Consider the following 27,310-nt stretch of genomic DNA (forward strand, 5'->3'; position numbering starts at 1 on the left):
TGGGCGACAACCAAAACATTCACGAGATTCTACAATCTCCGGGTAGAGCCAGTTTCCTCCCGTGCACTCGCTAAAACTAGCCGGTAACTAGGATCTGCTCAGGTGTCTTCGCTTGCTCGCCATTCCACTCCTCGGACTGGATGCGTGCGATATTTCCTCAGGTGAGTTTCCCCGAGAAGCCCTGAGTTCCTCCAGCACTGTTGACGTCAATGCCAGAGTCTATGCCTGCGGCAGCTTTCGCATTGGCTAGGTGCCTCCATGTGTATGGTTCCCCACTGGTGACCCCCACATGTGTATTTCCACTGTAAGCCTCTCTGAGCAAGTGTCTTTCCCTTGGCAAGCAACCTTGCCACCCCTGGGGTTGAAACATTCCACCCTGCGGGCTGGACACCCCAGTGTTCTTCCATATGCATCCCGCTCCTGGTCATATGTGTATTCTTAAGTCCCCACTTCGGGCTGGCACTGATTGGATATTTCCACTGAGATATGCTTTCCAGTGTACCTTGGTATTCCTGTGTTAAGTAGGAGTCCTTCGTTCGTGCTAGTCTCACGACAGGGAGCTCAGACTTACACAGGGCACTGGAAGACAGCCGAGTGGCGTGATTAGACTGGGAACCCCATTCGTCGTCACGACGTAACTCGTAGTGACTACGAAAGGAAACGTCTCAGTTACGTTACGTCTCCCTGCCACTTCTGCTGTACCGCGGGAATTTCCTGAGTTCAGTCTCGGCTCCTCAGCGAAGAAACATATCTGCATGTTGCCAGCGTCCTTCCTTTTATACCCACAAGGTGGGGCGGAGTTACGCTATGCAAATTACAGACATGTCATTTTCTTGCCATTGGCTCATTTTATATTTCTCAAAGGTGATCGGCTTTATAAGCGAAACCCCATTCGTCATCATGACATAATATCACCGTTCCCTACTCAGGAAACGAGGGTTACATCCGTAACTGAGACGTTCACAGACACTTTTTTTTATTTTTTTTATTTATGAAGGGACCATGCACAATTTTTAACATAAAATTTCCATTTCATGTATTGTACCGGATTTAGCCAAAGGCTATTTTTCATCCGTAGTCCCCCAGACAGGACAACTTCTTCCTCTGTAAGATCTCATTGTCCATATGTGCCACAAATCCAATATCTGCAGTTAATTTTGCTGTAGTGAAGTTGCTACATCAAGTAAAGCTGCAGGTGAATCTCTGTTTTCAGTGCAGTTGTGTGAGTGAGCAGGTGTTAAGAGAGAGAGAGGATAAAAAAAGTGATTTATGAGATTCTGGTGTCCATGTACATCATTATGAACTTAGTCAGAGAAGAAAGAATCAAGTATCTGTTTGGATATTTCCATATTTTATGAAGAATCCATGATCGCAAATGTATTTCATCCCACCTGACCATTACACCTACATGTCACAAAGCTTAGTTTTTGTATAATCGCAGCCCAGAACTAATTTAAGCCTTAACATCAGATTGTGATTCTGCAACAATCACCTTTCATTCTGCAACTATTGAAATTTCCTGAGAGAGTCGTTCAGTTTCAGTTCAAGTTTTTTTTGGGGAGAGTTCTTTGTCTCAAAGCAATTACTAAATCACACAAACTTGTCTATCAAATGGTTAATTAGCAATTCAAATTTTAAGTGGTTTCCCTTAAGGATAAACAATTCTAAATAATCCTTTATTGTTGTTTGGATGTTTATTAGTGTTTTTCAATTGAAAGATAAAGTTTTTGTTCCATTTCACTGAAAAATGAAACACCATGGGTTAGAGAACAGCAGGAAGGTGATTTTACTGGATGAGAAATATGCTGAAGGATATTGATAATGTCACCTTGCCCCACACCCCAGCAAAAGAGCCTCATAATTGACTTCATGACACACCATGTAACTGTTGTGCATGCCTCATAGCTGTATGCAATGAAATCAATATTTCTATTCCGGTCTTCACTGCATTTATTTTCATACTTCATTGAACTTCCTATTGATTGTTAAACTATTTACCTCCACAAGCAACAAATGTGTCTTCCCCAGAAGAACAAACAGTGCCATCTAAACTAGATTTAACTAAAAAATGTCAAATAGAAAATGGGAATACAATATTGAGTGGGCACAAACCTCTGAGTCTGCCCACTGAAACAATTTGTAATGATTCTCCCAGCGAACAGACTACTAACAATTAACATGTAATCAGTGTGGATGGTACACTGGATATAGGTTATATAATATCACACAACCAGATGAATGTTGTTCCAAATTACCTGCCAATTACTTATCGATATCACAATTGTGTTGATTTTCAGACCAGCAGCATATATGTGATATTGCTTTTATAGAACAGAAACTTACATTTTAGACACAATTGGCAGTTACTTTTGTTTGTTTTTGCCGATGGAAATAGCCAATGCAGAATCAACAGCAGAGTATCTCCGTGCAACTCACTACAGTTCATAACTTATTTTGTTCTTGAATTTATCAGTGTATTTCAACAAATCGGTTGAGTGAATGAATCAATGACTCACTCATAACAGTGTAATTCTAGAATAAATCAATGTATTGGAACATATTAGTTGAGTGAATGTATCAGTGACTCACTCATAATTTATTCGTTCTTGAATGTATCAGTGTTTTTGAGCGAATAAAGTGATAAAAACCTAATGTGATAAAAACCTAATACTAATGATGCAACCTGCAAAAAGATACACTGAAAATCCCCAATACTAATGCACAGAGTCTACCTGGAGCGTGCAAACACTGCTGTATATAATATTTTTGGACAAAAAATAATCATACTGTATTTCATTTAAGATTATTCAACTAAAATAATAGACGATTTCCTGCAGCTTACTGAATTTTACAATGCATCTTATCTTTACAAACACAATCTGAAAGAAATGCTTTTATGGAGTCCTTTTATTTTCTTGCTTCATACCAGATAACAATGAATAAACAATGTACAAATATTTTTTTTCTTCATAAATCATTTTCACATTATCAGAGAGGACAGTAAGACCTTGTGTTCCAGGAGAGAGGGGGAGAGTATAACATTATTAGTATGCTCTTATTCAGGTAGCTGCACTAAACAAATGATTTTCCAGTTCTTATCTGGCAGTTCAGTCTGTCAAACACACTTTCTGGGGTGGAGCCAAATGATTTGAGCCTCAGAACCTGACACCATGATATCTTTACAAAGTAACATGAAGGCTGGTCAGATTTGCCTCTGGTAGATTAGACTCCTGTCCCATTGCCTGCACTGGGGGAACTATGTCACCTATTGTCATGCCAAGGCATTTTGTATAACGTTTAGGTCAATGAAATTATGTTTACTACTATTTGAAAGAATATTGTAACATTATACAGTTTATTTCACTACAAACAAACTGAGACGCGAAGTGCCACCAGTTGCATTTGAAATGAGAGCATGAATTTGAGGTGTGATCCCAGATAACAGGAATGTTATCAGAGCTTTGGTTATAGGTTATGAATGTTCCTCCAGAAACATGAACAGGATGTTTGTTATCTGGTCTCTATAATGTTCTCAAAACGTTAGCACAACAACATTATATATACATTGTTCATGGAACATTTTTTTTCTGAAACATTAATCTAATCATTAATCGTTGGACATTAATCTAACATTTTTAAAATTTGTTACGACTTGTTACGATCCGTTTCAGGTCTAGGGGCAGGAAGGGAAGGTAACAAAAGTTTCGGCGAGAGAGTGAGAGAACTCCCGTCTCCAGGTCCCAGGACAAGCACAAATTACAAGGACACCAGTTTATAAAATAAAAGACTTCACAAGTTGTATTTCTTACATAAATCAGTGAGATATAAAGATAGGACTTCAGGAGGGGAAACGGCCAAAATTACAAGCAAAAGAAATTCTTAATAAGGGTTTTTAGAAATAACTTACCTAGCATCAAAAGTAAAAGAAATCAAAAGACAAACACTTCCCTTACTTCCTCTCTATATAAAACAGGAGAAAACACAAATTCCCAAATAAAATGGCATCCACCTCCCTACAAATTATCACAATAAAGATACAACTAATCAGTATATTAACTGAAAAGAAAAACAATCCAATTCGATGATGTTATTATAAACACAAGGTTACCACAAAGTCACAGAAGTTAGCACACAGCATACCTTCTTTTTCAACGTTCATTTAATCAACTGATACTACAAACACAAGAAACCAACAAGTGCTGGGACCAGAAGATGACAGTCTCACAGAGGAAAACCTCAATCTCTCTCTTGGGTTGGAACTCTCTGGGTTCTTATGCACTGCTCCACTCACACCTTAACGAGCTGGAACACAAATCAGGTGGCACTCCCAAACCTGTGAAGTGGATAGTGGGAGGAGCAACAAGGAAAGACAGAGAATACCCTCTCTATATAAAACAGGTGACACTCCCAAACCTGTAAATGTTACTACTTGTTTCAGACATTGAAAACATTGTTCAAACATATCAAAATAACTCCCTTATAATGATTGCGAAATGATAAACGTTCCCTTAACATTCGCATAACCAAGAGAAGAATGTTTTCAGCGTTCAGAAATAACGTCTTCATAACATAAGAACATTAACAAAACTTTCTTTTACATGTTTTTGTTAGCTGCGGGATACCAGAGAACACAAACGTGTTATGCAGCGTTGCATGGATGACAGTAAACATTATGAAATCTGTCTGCTAAATGCTGCTATTGATCAGAATTAAGCATTCCAGAGAGCCATGTAATAATTCTTTTAAACACCTTATGTTCAAGCATGAGCTCCTGTCACTCAAACAGCAAAGCATGACGCTACCTATTAGCTTCCACCTTGTTCCTGGCCCCTGTGGGTAGCATCATGACCTCACCCTACCAGGAAGATTTTTGTGCTGAAATGGCTCAGTTAACACAGTGCATGTCCGAGTCTGACAAATGCATTTATCAGCTCTGCAGCAGTGCTCATTTTTCACAGCTTTGCTAATTAGAGCACAAAGGGCATCCATGTCTGCCGCACTGGACACTCAATCAATACAAACTCGCAGTTCACGCTGGTGTAAGAATACTGGAAGAACTGCAAGTGGAAAGGTTATCATGCTCCAGTTTTAGCTCAGTGTGTCAAAACAGCGTAGCCTTGGGGGAAAAAATAATAATAATAATAATAATAAAAATGATATTTATGCAGCAATTCGATTAAATCATTTATCAGTCTACACATTTCAACATCAAAGTGCTTGAGACATAAAAGGTACTGTACAAACATTATTCCTAATGGTTTGCTTCAACAGGTAATATCAATGCATCAAATGAAGAGGGCTTGTTTGGTTTGTGGAACATGACCTTCAACAAAACAGGCATCTGTTGAGCGTTAATTTCGTTCCGCCAGACTGCTTGGCTCATTGATAAGATGCTACAATTTCAGAGGCTTGTGATATGTGATGTTCATTAAGGGCCTTACAGGTCAATTATGTTTTGAGTCACGATCAAGGAGGGGGAGAAAAGCTTTTAACGGCGCTGGGCCATTAAAAGGAAAGTGATCCATGGCACCCTGTGGCATTTCTTCCCTGCTACTTCCCATTTTCTTAAATTCCTCTAACGGTTAATCTTTCAGAGCCAAGGAGAGCAGAGATTTCCCCTTGCAATTAAACTCTCAATGTCTTTCCTCACTAAAAACGCTTTGGCGAGAGCAACAATGGAGGAAAGTGCATGCTATAGAGAATGCAAGGCTTTTCGCCGCATTTGCAGAGCATTGAATATGTGTTGATGATGAAAGACTTCTTTGCCTTAAAGGAAATGGAGTTGTATTGGGGTAAACTTGAACTGATGTGTTGCTGATGAAGCATTCCCGCACACAGCCGGCCCGGCGGCTGAGGATTGTAATGCATTATTTTTTTATAATAGAAAATGTGTTTCAGTCATATTACCAAGAATATTCATGGCTGAATTTCATGCATGTCAACTAAAACAATTTACAACCGCAAATGAGTGTGCCTGAAATTTTAGCCTTTATTTATGGCTGCAGCAAACAGGAAACTCGAAATACATTTTTTGACTTTGAAATAGGCTACATGTAATGCTGACTGATGCTAAACATTCAAACATATATGGGGAAAAAAGGGGTTTGTTTTATTTATTGTTTTATTATTTATTAGTAACCTTATTGTATATTCGTATAAGGTTCATATTTTTTTTGTTGCTCAGATTATTATGATTTGTGATTGTATTGTATTATTACAATGTATTTATGCAGATATATAACCTTTTACTTGGAATAACAACAAATAGCATAATAATTTATTTTTCAAAGGAAAAAAAAAGATAGTCCAAGGCACACTTCAGATTCAAATCATTAAAAAGCCTTAATTCAACTGACTATGAATTCTTTTTAGGTCAGTCTTCTTTCTATTCTTTTTTTTGTACTTTTTTCATTAATGCACAGTGGGAGAAAATAGTAAAAAAAATATCTATGGAAAGAAATGGAATGCAAATAGAATGTAATGAGAATTGTATTGAATTGGAATACAAAATAAAAAAAAGATCAGAGCAGTATACAGTTGTAGTTGTTAAAATAAGTTAACACTCTGTAAAGTTTAACCAAGGTATATTAGGACATCTGTGTTTGCTGTGAGCTGATCTGATGTGCTGTTAGTGACAGTCTCCATCACTCATCTGTAAAAGACACGGACCACAAAGAGAGCAGCCAAGGGGTTTGACACTTGACAGAGGAGCTTGTGCCAAATTCATTGTCCTGTCACCTTGTCTCCCTTTAGTCCTCATTTACTGAAACATGGGCTATGATGCAGAAGTGTTTTTCGCACTAAATGCATTTTTCACCTCCTTCAATTTTATTGCTTCTACTGCTTCATTTTTATAAAATCTACAGTATATGACATATAACAAGGCAAGTCTTTGTATTTTGCCTTGTGCACATTCAATCAATACCAAGTTAGGGGTGTCTTGATACTTGGAAAGTTAATCAGGCTATTTCATATCTTTCTTTTACAGTTGATCACTCTGTTCGCATCAGCAGTCTGAGAAAACGCATTGTAATCTGTCCGTCTGTTTGGTCAATAACACAACTCTGTTTTAAATTGTTTCTAATTTGACATGCTGTCAGCCTTGAGAACATTGGTTAAAAGTAGCTTTACATATAGTGCATAAAAATGTTACTTAATTATAATATTTTTCTTTTTTTAAACTATACATTCTAATTTTCTATTAGATTTACTTACATGTCTAAACATGACTAAACATGTCTGTGCTAAACACATTGGATTACGATGTTTAGTCAACTGCTTCTGTAATAAAAAAAAAAAAAAGTCTCACTCTTTACCTAATGTGATATAGAGGCCACTGGACTAACCAGAAAATCAATTAACATAATCACTGTGAGTTAAGGGCAAACGTACATTTCTCACACATCAACTGCGTCAGTCTGCAGCCATCAGCACTGATGGCCAAATGAAGAATATGGATGGTTTGCTCACATGAGTGATAATGTCGCTTACTAATGTGTGACAATCACAGTCATCTTAACTTGGTACATTCTCTTTTTCAGTTCATCAACCTTCCCTGTACAGAATATAATATGTCCCATTGTATGTACAGTGACAGTTTAAACTGAATAAATGCCACTCCGTTAGAAAGTAAAATATCAGACAAGGCCAAACATTTATTTAAACTAAAAGGATATAGCTGCAAGCAGCAATTATCGGGGCCAAGCACAACATGTCAGAATGAGGAGAAAAACAAACAGCACGGCGCATTAAGACCAACTGTAAAATGATAAATTGTAGAAATTTTTACATAATTTTAGGCAAATTGGTTGAAAAAACATAAATATGATAAATTGCCTCTAACGTTTGGCGCTATAGTAATAATTAAGCATAACCTGCTAATATTCAAATAGTATTTTGACAAATTTTGGCAAACATACTGTAGCTGTGATGAACTTCTCTGAGAGCCCATGTGAATTCGAGGGGAATAATCTAAGAGGATCCACAAAAAGAATCACTTTTTTTTTTTTTTCATTTGTTAGATATAAAAAAAAAAAGCTAAATAAAAACAAAGTTGCCTTTCAAAATGAATGTTTCTGACCTGTCAAGACTGCTTTTTCAGCTAAATTGTGTAGAAAAAGCGATGGTTTGTGCAGGAAATGATTGGGATTAAAAGTTTGATTATATTTCAAAAAAGTTCCCACAGTGGGGATTTCAAAGTGAACTCATCACCAGCACACCAACTTTAATGTTCTGAGCATCAATGTGGTTCCTAATGCACATGCGCAGTACGAAGGATACATAGCAACATGCCGGGTGCGTTTGTTATGCAGAAGACGGTTCAGTAAATGAAGACGCTGGTTCAAACCTACCATGCGTGTCCATTAAGAGTAGCTATAAACATCACACCAACAGTAATACAATAGCAAGCATATTTTGAGCCGGTCTGATTGTATGAAAAGCATAACAGATGCACCAGATGTAAGTTATTCATCGGTCCAGAGAATGCAAAATGGGAAATTCATTGACACCCGTTTTGAGTACAAAAGCAGGGAATGTTGGTGTATATATACAAGTTGATTTAAAGACTACCGACCAAAGAAATCCGAAGTTGAGAAAGAACTGATTGTGTTTTTGACTGTTCAAGTCCAAAGGTTCTTCTGCTTGACATATTGATGGCAGCTATTAAGGGGTGATACACTTAGACCCTCAACACAATACAGCCAATTAGTGCAATTCAGCTTTTGAACAACAAATTCTGCACTGAAGAATGAAGGGCTCTAAAGTAATCAATATTTCTGCAATATACCTGAATGGCTTTTGAATTGTAGCTTGATTGTTGTTTCAAGCAAACTATTGCCCGAGCTCCCTATACCAGACTAAACACTTTCAGAAACAAATAATGAAGACGGGGATCAGTGGTCAAAACGCAATATGACCAGTTGGGAATAAAGCCATTAAGAGTGTCGATTGTCACTCTTTTTAAGAGTATATGGGCACAGGACAGAGAGAGAGAGCTGTAACAAAGATGCCCTTCTGCCTGATAGGATTATATAGCAAATTACCTTTGTTTATTTCCCAGAAAGTTTTAACAATTTGAAGAAGAGCTGTGGTTTATGTTTATCAGGCAGTCTGTTTCCTGCATCTGAATGAGGTCTGAATAATTAAGACCAGTCAAAATTTTGGCTCTGTATTATTAATCTCTGACAGAAAGCTGTCAAGAAACTTATAATGGAAATCTGAACTGCACACTTGAGCCAAAGGAATTTCTTTATCAAAAAGGCCTGATAAGAGGTGCAACACACAATCTGACAATCTAAAAAGTAATTTTTAAGAGACTGACATATACATTTAATTATTCTTTGCTTTTTGGGAATGATTGAGGTGTCTGGAACATTGAATTAGAATGGATTTCAAAGTTTTTTTTGGTGCTATTTTTCATGATCACCCCATACATTTGCCCTCTAACAAAATAACCCAATACATTTAATATAATGTACATAATATAATATGTATGTATTATATTACATAATGTAAAATGTATTTAATATAATGTGTAACAACAATTACTTGAGATTATTTTGTATAATTTCTCATTGATTTTAATTATTTTATTGTGCTTCTGTGCAGCATCACGACTGTTACATGTGTGTCCTGAGTTTCCCCCCGTCATTGTGTATTTGGTTCAGTCCTGTATCTCAGTTTTCCCGCTCCTCGTTTGTGTTCAGTTCCTTCACCTGTTTCTAGTTAATTTGCCCCAGCTGTGTCTTGTTCCCATGATCCGTTCTCTGTGTATGTAAACCCTGTGTTCTCCCTCACTCCTTGTCGGTTCTCGTTTGTGAAAGGTGTGTGTATGTTACCTGTGCATCCTTTGCCTGCCTGTATCAGTTTGAGTTTGATTTATTAGTAAAGTATATTGTTTTTGGAAATCCTGATCTCCTCGTGCTTCCTGCCTACACCCAACCGTAACAGAAGAACCGACCAAGACAAGATGGATTTGGCTGGCCATGACCTGACGGATTACCTCTTCAGGATCCTGATGGAGAGAGGTCTCCGCATCACCATCACCCCAGTGATGGCTCCAGCCATCTTCGCTACGCCATCCATCCTCACCCAGGATCCAGCAAAGCCCGCTGATCCTTTGCCGCTGGTTCCGTCCAGCACAAAGCCCCCTTCACCGCTGGTTCCGTCCAGCCCAGCCGAGCCCTCACCACTGGTACCATCCAGCCCAGCCGAGCCTTCACAGCTGGTCCCGTCCAGCCCTGCCGAGCCTGAGCTTCCCTGCACGCCTGCCGAGCCTGAGCTTCCCTGCACGCCTGCCGAGCCTGGGCTTCCCTGCACGCCTGCCGAGCCTGAGCTTCCCTGCACGCCTGCCGAGCCTGAGCTTCCCTGCACGCCTGCCGAGCCTGGGCTTCCCTGCACGCCTGCCGAGCCTGGGCTTCCCTGCACGCCTGCCGAGCCTGGGCTTCCCTGCACGCCTGCCGAGCCTGGGCTTCCCTGCACGCCTGCCGAGCCTGGGCTTCCCTGCACGCCTGCCGAGCCAGAGTTTCGCGTCACGCCGGCCGAGCCAGAGCCTTCTCCGCTGGTCCCGTCCAGCCCTTCAGAGCCTTCTCCGCTGGTCCCGTCCAGCCCTTCAGAGCCTTCTCCGCTGGTCCCGTCCAGCCCTTCAGAGCCTTCTCCGCTGGTCCCGTCCAGCCCTTCAGAGCCTTCTCCGCTGGTCCCGTCCAGCCCTTCAGAGCCTTCTCCGCTGGTCCCGTCCAGCCCTTCAGAGCCTTCTCCGCTGGTCCCGTCCAGCCCTTCAGAGCCTTCTCCGCTGGTCCCGTCCAGCCCTTCTGAGCCTTCACCGCTGGTTCCATCCAGCATAGCCGGGCCTTCACCGCTAGCCCAGCCAGAGACTTTCCACGTCCCGTCTGCCCACCCAGAGACTGTCCACGTCCCAGAGCCTGTCCCAGAGCCTGTGATTCCCCCCAAGAAAGTTTGGGGGGGGGGGGGGGGGGGGGGGGGGGATATAGGCCGCCCGAAGGTGCGTCTCCGCCATGGCCGCCCGAAGGTGCGTCTCCGCCATGGCCGCCCGAAGGGGATTCTCCGCCAGGACCGCCCGAGGGGTGGTCTCCTACTCCGCCATGGCCCCCTGACCAGCCTGCTCCGCTAAAAGGGTAGGCCACGCCCTCGTCAGCCTCCAGGGCGCCCGCCCCCCCCCCACCCCACCCCTATTGAAGTTATACGGCGCGAGGACGCGCCTTTTTGGAGGGGGCGTTATGTTACATGTGTGTCCTGAGTTTCCCCCCGTCATTGTGTATTTGGTTCAGTCCTGTATCTCAGTTTTCCCGCTCCTCGTTTGTGTTCAGTTCCTTCACCTGTTTCTAGTTAATTTGCCCCAGCTGTGTCTTGTTCCCATGATCCGTTCTCTGTGTATGTAAACCCTGTGTTCTCCCTCACTCCTTGTCGGTTCTCGTTTGTGAAAGGTGTGTGTATGTTACCTGTGCATCCTTTGCCTGCCTGTATCAGTTTGAGTTTGATTTATTAGTAAAGTATATTGTTTTTGGAAATCCTGATCTCCTCGTGCTTCCTGCCTACACCCAACCGTAACAACGACATGGTGTTTTATTATTTCAGAATCTATTAAATCTAATTAAATAAATAAAAATAAATACAATAGATTCTGTAAAAAAAAACATCTGCGAGATTTGTGAAAAATAAAGAATGAAATATCTTTCATTTAATTAAATTGCCACACATTAATCCATTACTAATTGCATACTCACAAACATAGCTGACTAATTGTGGTTTTTGTGACCCACATTTGATCATATTTTACTTATTTGTTACCACATCTTGAAATAAATAAATAAATGTTAAAAATTTCCAGCATGTTTTGTTTGACTAACTCGCTGTATTTCTCTTTGTATCCCCAAGGTTGATTGAAATTGCATTGCAGAATTTAAATAGTCAAAAAGCGGCACATATTGCAGAGCTATACAAACTTATAGAGAATGTATGCTGACAGCTACACTGACAGTCTTATTGGGAGTGAAGCTGCACATTCATTGGACTGAATAAGTTAAAGCAAAAAAGAGGAAAGACTAGCTTGTTATTTCCAGCTTTTCATAACACCATGTCTTTGACAAATGTCATAAAGGACTAACAAGGCTACGGTAAGGGAAGACAACTGGACAGCATCAGAAAAATCAAGCATTGAAATGGTTGCCTACAGCAGTGGATGTAAAATTCACAAGGGTAAGATGGTCGATGTCTGTGGAACGGAGGCGTTGCAGAATAATAAAAGTAGATACAAAGTGTTCAAGTGTGTGAATTAATGATATCTCCAGAAAACCCAGTCCAATCTGTGAACATTCTCTGACAGCAACACAAAGCAGCAAACATATTTAAACATTCATTTAAATGTATTTTCAGTGTTTCATCAAAATGCAGAAGGTCTAAAGGTCAGAGACCATGAGTGAAAATGCTTTTGCATTTATTAACTTTTTTTTTGTATTACAAATGATATTCATCCATGTTTCAAAGAGCATCTTGTGGAAATCTACCCCTTCGTTCAAAGGGGTTCACATGGTCAATGTCATATTGCTTAATGACCTTGAAATAGTGCAGAATCTTCCATATTTCTCATTCATTTTCCATCATTATCTTGGTTTTAATTGCAGATTTTTGAATACCAGATTTTCAATGTGCACTCAGACTATTTTTCTTATTTCTAAAACCAGTTCTGCAGTTTGTCATGCTGTCACACTTAATTCAAAACTTCATGGGCAAGGACGCCATTTTGTTTAGACACAAATTGTATTGATATTTTGTCAATTTTGTAATAAAATATGGATTTGTGTGTGTACACAAACACATCTTAAGTCAACAGTGCTTTTACTGACACCTGCTGTCAACTTTCACGAGCCGCTCGTGACAAATTCTGTCATCATTTAAGCACTATAATGAAAGTCAGTGAAGTCCAAAACAACACTGGACCCAGCAGACCTTATATGTATAAAAAAAAAAAAAAAAAAAACATTAAAAAAAAAAAAAAAAACTTTCCTTTTCGGGGAACTTGGGAAAATAAGTGCAAATTAAACGATCTTTCTTTCTCAACTGCAAGTTATGCAGACAACTTTAGACAAAAGAATAAAAGCAGCCTTTGACGGTGGGGTTCCCAATGACAAATCTTAAATGATGAACTGAGATACTATTGAGGGATAATGTCTTTTTGGCCAATTTTGAAACTCCAGTTTTGACAACCAACTCTGGAAATGAAATTTCACAGCAGGTGTCGCATTCGTTTCTCTTTACGCCTGACAGTCCTCCTCCACTGTAGTCCCACATCCACCCTCCCGTTTGTCTCCTCCTCCCCTCTCTGCTTAAAGGAAGGTCGCAGGTTCATCAGGCCTGTCACCAGAACAGCACATGCTGAGGTATATGGATTGATCTGTCCTGCTGTGATGACAGTTACAGATACAGTGCCTGCTCTCACCACAAGGTGAGACACAAGGTTGGCAGCCCTACACAATCCCATCCTGTCACTGTAATTCGTTAATTTGCATCTAAAGTGCGCAGCACCCTCGGTCCTTGTGTAAGATATTTAAAGGCTGAGCATGTACGGCTGGACCTGAACAGAGGGCAGCAGCAGACCTGTTTCTGCTGACAAATACAAAACAAGCGCATTGGGGATTCAGGGCTACCTCTGCAAGAGTGTGCTGGAGAATGAGGAAGAAGTTGGACAGTGTGTGTGTGTGTGTGTGTGTGTGGTTGGCAGGTGTTTGGAATGCTTTAGTTGCTTCAGGGCCTCGTATCCCATCATCCGCTGCTGATTGTGACACTCTCTGGAGAGAAAGACAGATGAAAACAAACACAGGGGAAACAGCAAAGGGAATAAGCAAGGAGAAAATGACAAAACATATGGCCCTTATAGACAAGCATGCCCTATATCAGTGCTATACCTGAAAGCATGACACTAAGTCATCCAGACACAAGAAAGACATAGGCGCTCACACATACAGCCCTTTCTGTAAATTTAATAGCATTTTTTTTTTGTGGTGAGAGGTCTGTGTGAACAGACCACAAATCCTTTCTGTTATTGTGATATCTTGTTCTAATCTAAAAAGCTCTTCTTTACCATTCAGTGCTAAAAGTAAGGCTAACTGAAAATAAAAGGAATGGGAAGTGTGTAATTTGACCAATTTTAGCTTCAGTAATATAATGTAATAATATGTGGTTTAAAATACATTTATTAATATAAATATCGTCATGATTGCGAATAAATACACCGTGAAGCAACACTGTACAATCCAACAGTGACATTTACTAAATGAAACAAGTTAATTTTACTCAAATAAAAGGTTATTGCACTTAATGGAAAATAAGTTAAGTGACTTTAACTAATTATGTTAAATAGAACATCTCAGTTCAGAATGCTTTGCTTGGGAGAGAAAATGTTGAAAATAAGTAAAACTCTATTATGTTGTCATTTATGTTGGGAACTCTTATGCTAGAGTTTTGGGGGCATATCACTGTGCTGAGGAGAAGAGCCTGTGGTTACAGTATAGGTTGAGGATAAAAAAAAAAATTTGAACTCCATATCACTCCAAATATTAGTGTCACTGTCACTTGATGGTGATCTGGTGACAAAGCTGTCAGCGATCAAAATATTGATTTTGAAGAGGTTGAAAATGATAATTTTGAGAATATGTTTGAGATCTCGAATATGAGCCAGATGCTGGATGTACTGGGAAATGAGCTCTGATGAGGACAGTGATGATGATATAAAACATCTGCTCAAACTGAACCCTTCCAAGCTCCAAAAGGGAAGAAAATATCCTTTATTTTATTCTGTAATTGTTACTCTAATATCAGGAGAGTTTTATATTATAACGACAGAGATCCAGCAGTGTTATAGGTCCGAGTCGCTAAAGGCCTGAATATGTAATAATGATTGGCGAAACATTCATGCATTTAAGGGCTAGTGTAAGAGCAGCGACAAACTGAAAATGTATGTCTAAAATTAAGCTAAATTAATTTTATGTAAACACTTATTCACATACTCTCAGTAATTATGTGAAATTCACTTGAAAAATCTGAGTGCAAATACTTGCAAAAGGGAAGTTTGAGAAAATTGTACGCATTTTTCCCCCCCGCTGTGCTTTAAGGCAAACTCATTGGGTTTTTAAGTGAATTTTTGATCATTTCAAATCAGATACCAAAAGAGTAAAAAAAAGTTGTAGATTACAAATTAGTTCTAGAGATTCTCCTACTAAATTATATTTATGGCTAATAACGCACCATGTTGGTGCTGATGTGTTAAACGGGTTACGTGAGGTCATGTGTCAATTGTTTTTTTACATTTTAATTTTTATTTATTTATTTCCTCTGTGGGTGATTGTTTAACTAACTCAAGTACAACTTATGACAGATGACTTGAAAATGCTGCTGCTATTAATAAAAAAGCAGTGTAGACTAGAGAACACCCAGCAATCTAAAATAAAACAGTGCTCTGTAGACTGTGCAGATGGCACATTTATCACAGGCAGTTAATCCTAACCAGCGATGGCAACACCAAGCAGAATATGCATAAATGGTTCGGCTCGGAGAAACGATCTCATAGAACAGCAGTGCACACAAAAACACTGCAGCACCAATCTCAAATGCGGGAATTTACCGGAATGGTGAAGCTCATTATTCAGTGAAGAGTTTTCATGTCAGGAGCAGCAGGGGGGCCTGGGATTGCCAGGGGCTTTTCTCTCTTGCATTCATCCTTGCTTTAATACTCTGTATCTTAGCCCCCCTTATTCCCTCTGAGAAGGTGTGGAGTTCATTCTTGTTATTGCTCAGGAGAGTAATGAGAACTGCGCTGCCTATGCGTGTTTGGAGAATGCATAATGATTTTGTTAAACATTGTCGATGTTGACCCTCACTGGAAAGCCACTGTTAGCATTTTTAAATGAGTATTGGTACATGAAATTGAATGTCACCCTCTTACGAACCTGACCAGACTTTCAGATCCTCTCTTTCATCTGGTTAATTGAGTTTATATGTGTGACAGAGTGATTCTCTGACTGTCACGCTTTCACGAATATTTGCACGTATTAACCTTTAGTCCTGTTGGGACAGATGAAGAAATTAATATTCATAGTGAGACATTAAATACGTTTAAAAACAAACACTATTCTATGATTAGACAAGCCATGAGCCAGTTATTTGTACTTTGCACTACATTGCAGTAATGTACACAAATCCCGTTATAGCCAATTACAAGGACAGGCTGGTAGGCCCGAAACAACAGGGCAAAGCCTGTTGTTACAGCAAATTCAATGAACTTCTAATCATGTCACTATTAAGCCAATTTACAGCCAGAATGCTAAATACCGCTGCAGAAAGAAGTGTGTGATAAAGCGCCATGCACCCTGCAGAGGGAATGTTTAATGAGTGTGTCGAAAAAATAAACATGAGAATGTGTCATTGTTTGTATGATGTATGATTAACCCATATAGCATATAGTAAATGAAACTGTCCAAATATATGTTATACAAAAACCTTTCAACATCAAAGATCAATGCCATTTCATGCAAAAACAAACATATTTTGTTTGCCATTACTCCATTACAGCAAATACTCTAGGCTTCAGTGTCACATGATCCTTCAGAAATCATTATAATCTGCTGCATTTGATGCTCAAGAAACATTTCTTCTTATTCTTATTATTAATGTTGTAAACAGTTGTGTTGCTTAATATTTTTGTGGAAACTGTGATCATTTTTTTTCAGGGTTCTATGAATAGAGAAAAGTTCAAAAGAACAACATTAAAAAAAAAAAAAAATTGTAACAATGTAAAAGTATATATTGTCCATTTTGATAAATGTAATGCATCCTTGCTGGCTAAAAGCATTTTGAATGGTATAGTGTACACAGTAAGTACACATTAGCTGTAAAAGTTATTGTGAAGTGTTGCTGAGGTGCATCTTGCGGTTCTGTAAATAGGGCTGGGAGAGTCGGCTGTTCTGACAGCTACTGAGCTCACTGCACCAGTTCTCACATGAAACTGTCACTGTCATTACAGCTGTCAGTGGCACAGTCTGCAGAAAGTGCAGACAGTGTGAGACGTGGATCCAAAGAAATATGGTAAGCGTGCGGATAAGAAACCAGTGACCTGTGATTATGGAGACATCTTTAAAGGGTGTACGTTCAAACCAAAGCTATACCGAGAAAGAGGCAGTCAGGAGAATTATGCTGGCTCTCGAGGAAAGACCCTGTGGGCTGGATATGTGAGGCGAGATTCTGTGGGAACAAATCCTTTCCACCCGACATCTCACAAAGACTGACAGCCCTCCTCTATTGCATGCAAACTAATGGAATGCATGGTGACTGATCGATTAGGGCACATTCAAGGGAGTCGCGTCTTCTTTGTAGATTATCGAAGTAAATTTAGGAGAGGCCAGTCTTTGATGGATAATATGATGGGACTAAACATTTCTTTTCAAATTTACAATTTAACCTCAGTAGAGATTCTCTTTAGACCAAGTCTCTTTTGTAATAAAGAAACTCTATAAACTCATTAAGATTCGCTTCTTGAGTTAGAATCCATGTTCATTTTAAGTTACTTTGGGGTCCAACTTGAGGTGACAATCACACGAGCTCCCTGCACAACCGTAAAAGACTATTACCACTAAAGAGCCAGACTGAAACCATCAATTTAAAAAATCTACAAGCCAAGCATTACCATAAAGACATCACATCACATAATGATCCTCTGCGCACAATTTGTTGTTGTTTTTTTCTTTCTCCCTTATGTCTTAGAATCATATCCTCTAAGGCCAGTGGATGGTTTAGGTTTGAAGCCTGTGTGCCTTCCCTAGAATAAATTACTGACATGCACAGGGTGGATTTGCATAAGCCATTGGCCTATCCTTTGAGAGAAGCGGTTTTAATACGTAGATACAGACCCTTTGTCCCCGTCCAAAATTCATTGGAGTCACCTATTCCACTAGGTCTGCTCATGAATGGTAAATCGGTGGAATTAAACAAACAAGAGGAGGATAAACCAGACAATGCTCATGTTTCCTGAAGAAAATCTTTTCTAGACTTCAAAGTGTAGGACAGAGACGTCCTTGACCTTTAATGTTTTTTAAATGTTATTTTTTTTAAATAATTTATTATGTATGATTTTTTATTATCATTACAAAAATATTATATCAAAAATATCCCCTCCGTATTTCCATCTGAGTGTCATTATTATATTAGCAACCAGAATGGAGATGTTTGTGCTGATCCAATGTAGTTTCAGTATTTAAAACCATGCATTGATAACATCTGGTAAAATCACAGATTTTACAGAGTAATTTCAAGGAAAATTATTATTTTTCTAACCCTTTCATCTGAGAAACAGGAAGCGCAAGTTCATTTATTTTAAGTGAACTGAGAACTCTACAGTGTTAAAATGCACTTTCTGGACCATGAAATTACAAGATATCTAATAATAGAGACCCTCAGGTCAGTCTGACACTAGACTCATTTTCTTAAACAAATGTAAGGGCATGAAACCTGACCCAAATTTCACCTCACTTCCTTGCAGTTCTATGCAGTTCAATGGGCTTACTGGATGCTATGCATCAAAAGTAAACCTGTCTTTCTTTCCCTGAGCTCTAAACAAAAGAAACCCCTGCAAAATGGGCTTATTGCTTTCAGTACAATCAGTCATCTTGGTTCATGCTTAAAAAATGCATGAGAGTAGGTGGACGTGACAAATGTCCTCAAAAACAGCTTTTAAAATTTAAGGAGCACACAATTTTAAGAGCTGAAAACAAAAAAGATACAGCTGTGCATTCAAGCAAGCAAAGTCCGCAGATGACATGCTTCCATGATTCCCAACCATTGCACCAAGAGTGCAACTGCAAGAGTCCACCGGGCTTATTTACACTGGCATTCAAAGTCCAAAACACCCTTGAGTTTATAGGCTTTGTTTGGGCATGCTTAACAATTAGCTTTTCTAAATGAATATGTAAATCCTCCTCAAAGGAGTATGAAGTAAATTTACATGCCCTGCTATTACACAGAGATAACACTGACACTGGAGCTCTGAAGAGCATGAATACATAAATAATATAGGGAGTTTAAGTTCTGTGTTGCTGTTGGCTTGAGTTGATGCCTTAAACATTTGATCAGAAGCTTAAAAAAGAAAATAAATAAATATCAATATCTGTAAACAGCTTTGATACCCTTAAAATTAGCACATGAGCCCCAAAATGTCCCACTTTTGCAAAGTTCATGCTACAGCATACATAACTTTAGAGAAAAATAAAAAAGTGATTTTTTTTTTAAATAGCCCATAGACGTAGTTATATGTTACGAGTAGGCCTACTTAGCAAATTGTGTATAATTACAAATAATTAACCCTGAGCCAAACACTAAAATATACTTACCCTTATAGTAAGTACATGCAGTATATTAATAAATCACCTTAAAATAAAGTGTTCTAGTAAATCATGATCCAAAAAATAGCTTTACTGATTGATTGATTGATTGATTGATTGATTGATTGATTGATTGATTGATTGATTGATTGATTGATTGATTGACTGATTCACCAACATGGACATTTTCCCTTGGCTTCTCAGAAGACACAAAAGTTATACACATATTAGACACAGACGATAATTATGACCATACAACAAATTAAAAAATATCAACCACCCATTAAAAGTAATCATTCAATTTCTCACAAAAGATACTTACCCTTACTTAATTACATTCAATGTTCTAACTGCCACTGGCATAAATGAGTGTTTGCAAATTGCAATTTTTAAGAAGTTTGGGGACCTTATACCTTCTTCCAGATGGAAGCATTAAATTCTGAGTAAAGTGGGTGTGTGGAATGGGACCCTTGTTGCTCTTCTGAATTGGCATTCTATTCTCTGGCGTCTCATTATTTTTCAGCCGCTCTCACTATCCTGCGCAACTTATTATTTTTCCTCATTCCCAGGTTCCCATACCAGGCTGTAATTTAAACACTACAATCAACATGGTTTTTATATATTTACCATTTCTGACTTATATCGAAACTCTTCAATTTTTTGCATAAGAAACAACGTTTGAGTTGCTTTTCTACAAAAAAAATAATAATAATGACCCCTCTTCAGTTCCACAAACACCTCTGCTCCCCATTTGATAGCCTTAAATACAATTTGCAGTCCACAAGGACTTTCAGTTCAAGAGCCTTGCCTTGCCTATGAAACAATATGCTGTTAGAGTTAGAAGGCTGCGTTAGAGGTAAATAATGTGTAATAACCAGCAAGTATGCTATAAATACCCGATGTAAATAAATGCCTTTTGTATAAGTAGCCTCTAAGGTGCTGTTTGTATACTAAACAATTATGTTGCTATTATTAATAGGTGCGTTTCCTATTTCTGACCACTAGACACCACTAGAGTGCATTGCTTGTTATTGTGTTTGAGAGGAAACCCATATTTATTGATAAAGCGTTTTTGCTGCAGAAAGCTTCGTGTTGTTATTATTACTCTGATTAAAATTACGCATTATATAATAAGTAGCAATCAAATGGCAGAAGTATACAGTATAAGGCTGCCTTACCATTTGAAGGATGACGTCCGCGTTGCATCATCTAACTGCGCCAGAACTGGAATGTTCTGTCTGATGATTGGTGTATACTCACGTCAATCACAGTGAGTCACCAATCACGGACAACATCCCAAATGTATCATAATGTTGCATCAGCATTGGCTTCCCTGCAATATCCGGGAAACGTGTATGCCGGTGTCTCGAATAAGCACTGTACTAAACTGTAAACTAACTTATTGGATCGTGTTACTTGTTCGTGCTTGTGATATTTTCGTCTAATTATGGCGGATGAGAGCGTGACCGAACAGATGAAGGATCTGAAAATGGACGAGAAGAAGGTATCAGATATACATGCAGTTAGCTGACTAGCTAGTGAAGTCCTCTGTCTGAGGCAGTCACTGCATGCTGCTGTCAAAACTCAGAATCCCTTAGTTTTATTGTTTTAAGGGTCTTTGGTGCAAGTTTGTCTCGTTATTTGTTTGACTGATGTGTAATATAGATAATTGAATATGGTATTCAAAAGTCTGCGCAGTCAGGTATGGCTTCTGACTGTATCACTTTACAGTGGGTGGAGTGACACGTTTGAACTCTTTTTGATTTTTTTTTTTTTTTTTTGACATGAACAATTAATTGACAGGTTACAGTAACAACCAATGAACGTCACACCCTTTCTTTCAGAATAGCAAAGATGGAGGAAAGAAGAAAAACAAGAATCCTGGTGGAGATGCAGGTGGCAAGGCTGAGGTTAGTGCTTCTATTACTGGATTATAATACTTGCATATTCTCATTACAACACTGGTAGAGGGTAGTATCCCTAAAATTAGAGCAGAGTACTCCTGACCTCTGCCAGCATCATTCCAGCTGTTCCAGAATGGACTGTAATTATCTTTATAATTCAATAAATGTATTAAAAATCATGTGACATGTATTGCATTTGCAATGCATACATTATGTATCTAGAAAGTATTTGTATGTGCATTTAAATATGTAGCCTGCCTACATTGCCAGAGGAAGATGTTCTTGGTTTGCTTCATAGTTTCAAACACAATACTTTTCCTGTAATGTTAAATGGTGCTATGGTTTATTATTTATGACACATGCACTGTGAAGGGATCTTTAAACAATGGACAGAGTTTGTGTAATGAGTTTTGTCTCTCTCTTATCTATAGTTGAGTCCTCAACCACAGTACATTGAGGGACGTCTGTCAATATATAACAAGCTGAAAGCAGAACACGATGCCCTGCTGGCTGAGAAAGCAGCAAAAGACAGCAAGCCCATCAAGATCATGCTCCCCGATGGAAAATTAATAGATGGGGAGTCCTGGAAGACCACACCGTACCAGGTTGCCTGTGGCATCAGGTTGGTAACTAAACTAAACGTCAACGAGGCAAGCATTTTCAGCCCTGATGTTGTCGAAGGCAAGCTGTTTGAAACAATGATACAGTTAGCAATGGCACTTGTAAAAGATTTGCTAACTTGACTTGAAGCTCCTTCGTGTATTTTTAAACTATTTAATATAGACAACTTATAAACACTGCAGGCTTCATGATGCATCAAAACATTTCCCTGTTTGTTTGAGCAATTCAGAATAGCAATATTGACTATAATACCGGTATTGCAATTAGGGGTGTGACGAGATCTCGTGCCACGAGATCTCGCGAGACTAAATATGACGAGATTTCTCGTTGAGTGAAAAAGCTGTCTCGCGATATCCCCATTAATATTTCACTGCTACACTCACATTCGCCTAAACTATCGTTTTGTTGTTTTTATAAAAAAATAAAAACCATTAGCCTATAAACTAATGCAAAAGTCTGCTCTGCTCATCCAGCACGAGTTGCCGTTGCAATCAGTGCAGCACGAATCACAGTTCACTGATCGCGTGACGATGGCGGAGGATTCGTTGCGCAACAGACTAAACGTCTGATAATGTCTTATCTTGTAGAATGCGCGCTCAGCACCGCTGCTCCCTATACGCCGGTCACGAATTTGTAAGTTAAAGTAAAACACAAGCTCCCTGATGTGCATTGCGCACAAATTAGGCTGCATACATACAATAATCCGTCTCCCAATACCCATCTCTGGACTGTTTATTTGCGGCTATGGTCTCTGTTGGCACTGCGAATATTGAGAGAGTACTGTAACGTATAAAGGACAACAGACAAGGGAGGCTCCGTTTCTGAACTTATAATCGGAACGCAAGAACAACTGTAGAGACAAACACACCAGCCTCGTTTCTCTCGGCCTTTTCCGAACTCACCGCATTAACCCTATAACTGCCGGTGCAAAATAAAACCGCAATTTCACAACAATTATAAAGAGTCTGTGTGCTAACTTTGATTATGGTTGCACTTGCACTTATTGTTTGCACTTAATAAGACTAAAAGAAACCAGTTATTTATTTTTGTTATTTATACGGTTTTTATTTCTCTGTTAAATGTATGTAAAGGAGTTCAGTTAGGAGGTCACACACAGCCTCAATCAGAAGTTCTGAAAGCTCTTAAATGTACAGTAAGGTCTGAAGAGACTAATGTGAAATCATACAGGAGAAAAGCAAGTCAATAAAAACCTTTTACAGTGCTTGTATATTGTTTTCTTTCAATGCATTTGATAATTCATACTCATAAAGTAGACCTGAAATGACATGCATTAGAAGATTATTAGTTAAAACATTGAAAAATGCACCTGCATGCTATTTTTCCAGTCATGAATTTTGTCATTGAGGATTTCTGAAAAATTGTGCAAAAATCTCGTCTCGTCTCGTTCTCGTGAACCCAATCTCGTGTCTCGTCTCGTCTCGTGAGATAAGCGTCTCGTCACACCCCTAATTGCAATAATATTTTTTTAATAAAATTGACCATAATATACAGCAATATTGACTAGCAATATTGAATTTGGGTTACATTTATCCATTTAGCAGACGCTGTTATTCAAAGCAACTTACAATAGAGGAACATAAGCAATTTGGCACAGTGCCAACTGCCAACCATATTCATAGTGTACGATGCCAGGTTTATTAGTAAGCTAGACAGGAATCAATCTTGTGCAGAGGTGAAATGCAAAGAAGACTGCAACATTTAATATTGTGTTTGTTAAATGTTTTTCTTAAAAAAGAAAAAGGCACATCTATTAAAATTGCTTGCTACACCTTAAACTTCTGGTTAGTCTCAATAAAAGGCACTAAAAATTGTGTTTTCTTAGTGAATTGCTTGATTGCATTGTGCTTCCAACTCATGCAATAACTTCTAATCACAAATGTATAACATTATAATGTGTTTTTATTAACAGCCAAGGCCTTGCTGATAATACTGTGATCTCCAAAGTGAACAATGGGGTATGGGATCTGGACAGGCCCTTAGAGGAAGACTGCAGTCTAGTGTTTCTCAAATTTGATGACGAAGAAGCACAAGCAGTAAGTTAAGAGTGTTCTACAAGTTTGCATGTGCATTATTAATTTTAAAGAGGCCCTATTATGCTTTTTACATTTTCAACTTTATTTAGCGTTTCTTTACTTATATTGCTCATTTATCACTCATAATTCCCACATACACAAAAATGTGTTGTGGGGTGTATGAGTCCTGGTTAAGTTACCGTACGTGTTGAAAATTGCGGTTATGGGAAGGGGCGTGACATTTACGAGATGCTTTCAAAACGGTTGACCACTCATAACACACTGGTCTGACCAATCAGAGAAAATAGCTTTTTGGAAAGGGCTTCATGGAAACAACAACTAAAAGGAGCGTTCCTGACAGACTGGGATGAGAGGTGCTGCAACAATGTTAAATATGTAAAAAAATAAAATAAAAAAAAGATTTTTGAACATTCAAGCATGAAAATCTATTCCAGTAGAATCAAGACTTTGTAAAATTAGGTCCTCTTTAATGAACACTTGTCTGCAGTAGCAGTGACCACACCACAAATGAAATGTCACCATAGCAGTGCAATTGCTGGTTTGGTGGAGACAATGTTTATATTATAAATAATTTATATAATAGGTGATTGAAAGAGTGCATGTTATTTCAGAAAACATACGTGTTCTTTTTAGGTTTATTGGCACTCCAGTGCCCACATAATGGGAGAGGCCATGGAGAGAGTCTATGGAGGCTGCCTTTGTTACGGACCACCCATTGAGAATGGCTTTTACTATGATATGTTTCTTGAAACTGAGTAAGTCAAACATGTTCTCTCTTGTTTTTTCTTTAGATTTTCTTTATTAGAATAATTTCAGAAGTAGTATTACGGAGTAGACTACAAGTGTCGAATGACAATATGCCTCATGATTGTGCTCATCCATGCTAATGCAAGTCATCGTTATGTCCATTCACTATCTATTATTTAGAACTGTCAGTCAGAGTTTAAAAGTCACATTAATTCATTTGTGGTTTAGAAATTATGCCAGGCAGATGTTCAAGAAATTAAAAAATGTTGTCCTTTTTAAAAAAAAAAAATCCTTTCAACAATTACTTGACCTTTTGTTTGACCAGGATAATAAATGCAGTAATTTACTTGTTGGAAGTCAATTTATGCAAATGTTATTCATTTTGATAATATCACCGTCAAGCTCTGCCTTGTTTGTTAATGTGGCTCTGTCAGGTCCAGAACAGATGGTTTTCTGAAAAAGCATTGCTTTGTCATAATAGATGACTGCTGGTAGAAAAAGTTTCTTTAGTTGGTGACATCTGTGAGATGTTTGCTTATTCTTTGCAGTCTTTTTATTTTATTTAAGAAGGGCTTATGTTTAATGAAACCTGTGCACCTTTGTGTACTTTACTTTATCTATCCTCTCCCTTCCTCATCTGTCGATTTTCAGAGGTGTATCGAGTAATGATTTCCCCGGTTTGGAGAACTTATGTAAGAAGATCATCAAAGAGAAGCAGCCCTTTGAGAGGCTGGAGGTAAAGAAGGAGACTCTGTTGGAGATGTTCAAGGTAGGTACTTACTTCCTTTCTAAAAGAGAGAAATATAACGTCGCTGTCCGATGAAAACCGCGTATGTCCATTTTGCCGATTTTGAGATTTTTCAACGGATAGAATGTCCAGGTTCATTTCCGTATACAGCATGCTTCACATTATCTAAATGACCAATGAAAAGTTGTGAAATCATGTCATCTGATTTTCACGTATATCCATTTGGTGTCAAAGCTGTCAGTCACGCCGCGTATCTCCCACCCTGTGGATGCATCTCGCCGGTCTCGTGAAGTTTTGAAGCACTGCTACTTGGGCATAGAGATATCACGCAACACCTGAAATAAAGCTTGCCACAAAGAACCGGCGAAGGTAATGATTATGCATGAAACATTTGAATTGTTGATAAAGTTGACGATGCAGACTCGCCATCTTCGCAGTAGTGAACGCGCCTATAGAGAGAAATGCACACTTCATATGAAGTGCTTCTTTTTTATTAATCCAGGCAAGTTTGTTGATGAAACATTGATTAAAATGAAGATACAATTTATACAAAACGAAATAAAATTTAAGGAAAGGCTTTCTACAAAACAAAACTTAGTAGATCAAAATCTGACCCATTCCAAATGTTTTCCGATATAGGCCTAATTGGTCATCTTATGATCATATCTTACTCATCTCATGCGGTTCCGTTTTCATATAATCAACGTAGATGAAATAAAAAAAATAACATTGTATTATTTAAACATAAATATGAAACGTTAACGTATGTTTAAGTTTTTTAACTTATAAGCGTCACACCGCTCCGCTTTGCTCACATGCTAATAAACAAATAATACCCAGCGATCTTCGAATATTATTTTTGCTTGAATATTTCGTTTTGTATAAATTGTATCTTCATTTTAATAAATGTTTTCATCAACAAATTTGCAAGCTTTATTTCAGGTGTTGCTTGATAGCTGATCTCTGCGCTCAAGTAGCAGTGCTCCGCCTGTGCTTCCCCCTCATAGTATCAGTCTAGCATTGCCACGTCAGTGTATTGATTCATTGTCCCTTCATAGTTTGCAAGAGACATATAATAAACTGAGCGTATTAATAAACTGAGACGTAGGCTATTTAATAAACTGAGCGTAGCCTATTCATCTGTCAATATGAAACGCGACTGGGTCATTCTAATGATCGGAAAAACGCGTATCGACCACCGTTACTGTAAAATATGCACGTATGTCCATTTAAACTCAATTTTGGTCAAATGTGGATTATATCATTACAATGGCAAGAATATGGTTACATTTAAAGTTGTCGTACCAAGTATGACAACGCTACGTTCAACTGCTTTTGAAATTACGTGTTTTTTTCACTTCCTGAAAAGTAACCGTTTTGGACATACGTGAGTTTCATCGGGCAGCGACGATAAGCTCATGCCATGAATAAACCCATAACACCCTTAACCTTGAAGTTCAACCTGGTGAAATCTGCCTCTCTTGTTCTTCTAGTACAACAAGTTCAAGTGCAGGATCCTGAATGAAAAGGTTACCACCCCAACAACTACAGTTTACAGGTCTGGTTTTGGTTGCAAAAACGTATACCTTTGTGTTATATTATTATAATTTTTTTATTGTGTGCTTATCAATTATTTTCAAGTCTACTTACATTGCTGTTTAAAAGTTGTGGTTTGTGTTTTTTTTAAGAAATGAATACTTTAATTCGGCAAGGACACATTAAATTGATCAAAATGTCAGTAAAGACTTTTAGATCTGTTTCAAATAAATGCTGTTCTTTTGAACTTTCTATTCATCAAACAATCCTGAAGAAGAAAACGATCATGGTTTCCACAAAAAAAAAAATTAAGCA

General features: G+C 38.5%; 1 protein-coding gene across 1 annotated transcript in view; it reads left to right on the plus strand.

The window, feature by feature from the left end:
• The window catches only part of tars1 (threonyl-tRNA synthetase 1), a 157,092-nt gene that overhangs the window by 120,568 nt on the left and 9,214 nt on the right, over positions 1-27,310 (plus strand). The window contains exons 2-8 of the mRNA XM_056270085.1: positions 20,763-20,889; positions 21,230-21,295; positions 21,721-21,911; positions 23,841-23,964; positions 24,598-24,719; positions 25,363-25,480; positions 26,953-27,017. Of these exons, the coding sequence (XP_056126060.1) occupies positions 20,833-20,889; positions 21,230-21,295; positions 21,721-21,911; positions 23,841-23,964; positions 24,598-24,719; positions 25,363-25,480; positions 26,953-27,017 (743 nt within the window). The 5' untranslated portion in view covers positions 20,763-20,832. The remainder of the gene's footprint in view (positions 1-20,762; positions 20,890-21,229; positions 21,296-21,720; positions 21,912-23,840; positions 23,965-24,597; positions 24,720-25,362; positions 25,481-26,952; positions 27,018-27,310) is intronic.

The sequence above is a fragment of the Rhinichthys klamathensis genome, unplaced genomic scaffold (assembly GCF_029890125.1).
Source record: "Rhinichthys klamathensis goyatoka isolate OS25496 unplaced genomic scaffold, OSU_Roscu_1.1 h1tg000296l_1, whole genome shotgun sequence".
Taxonomy (NCBI): Eukaryota; Metazoa; Chordata; class Actinopteri; order Cypriniformes; family Leuciscidae; genus Rhinichthys; species Rhinichthys klamathensis.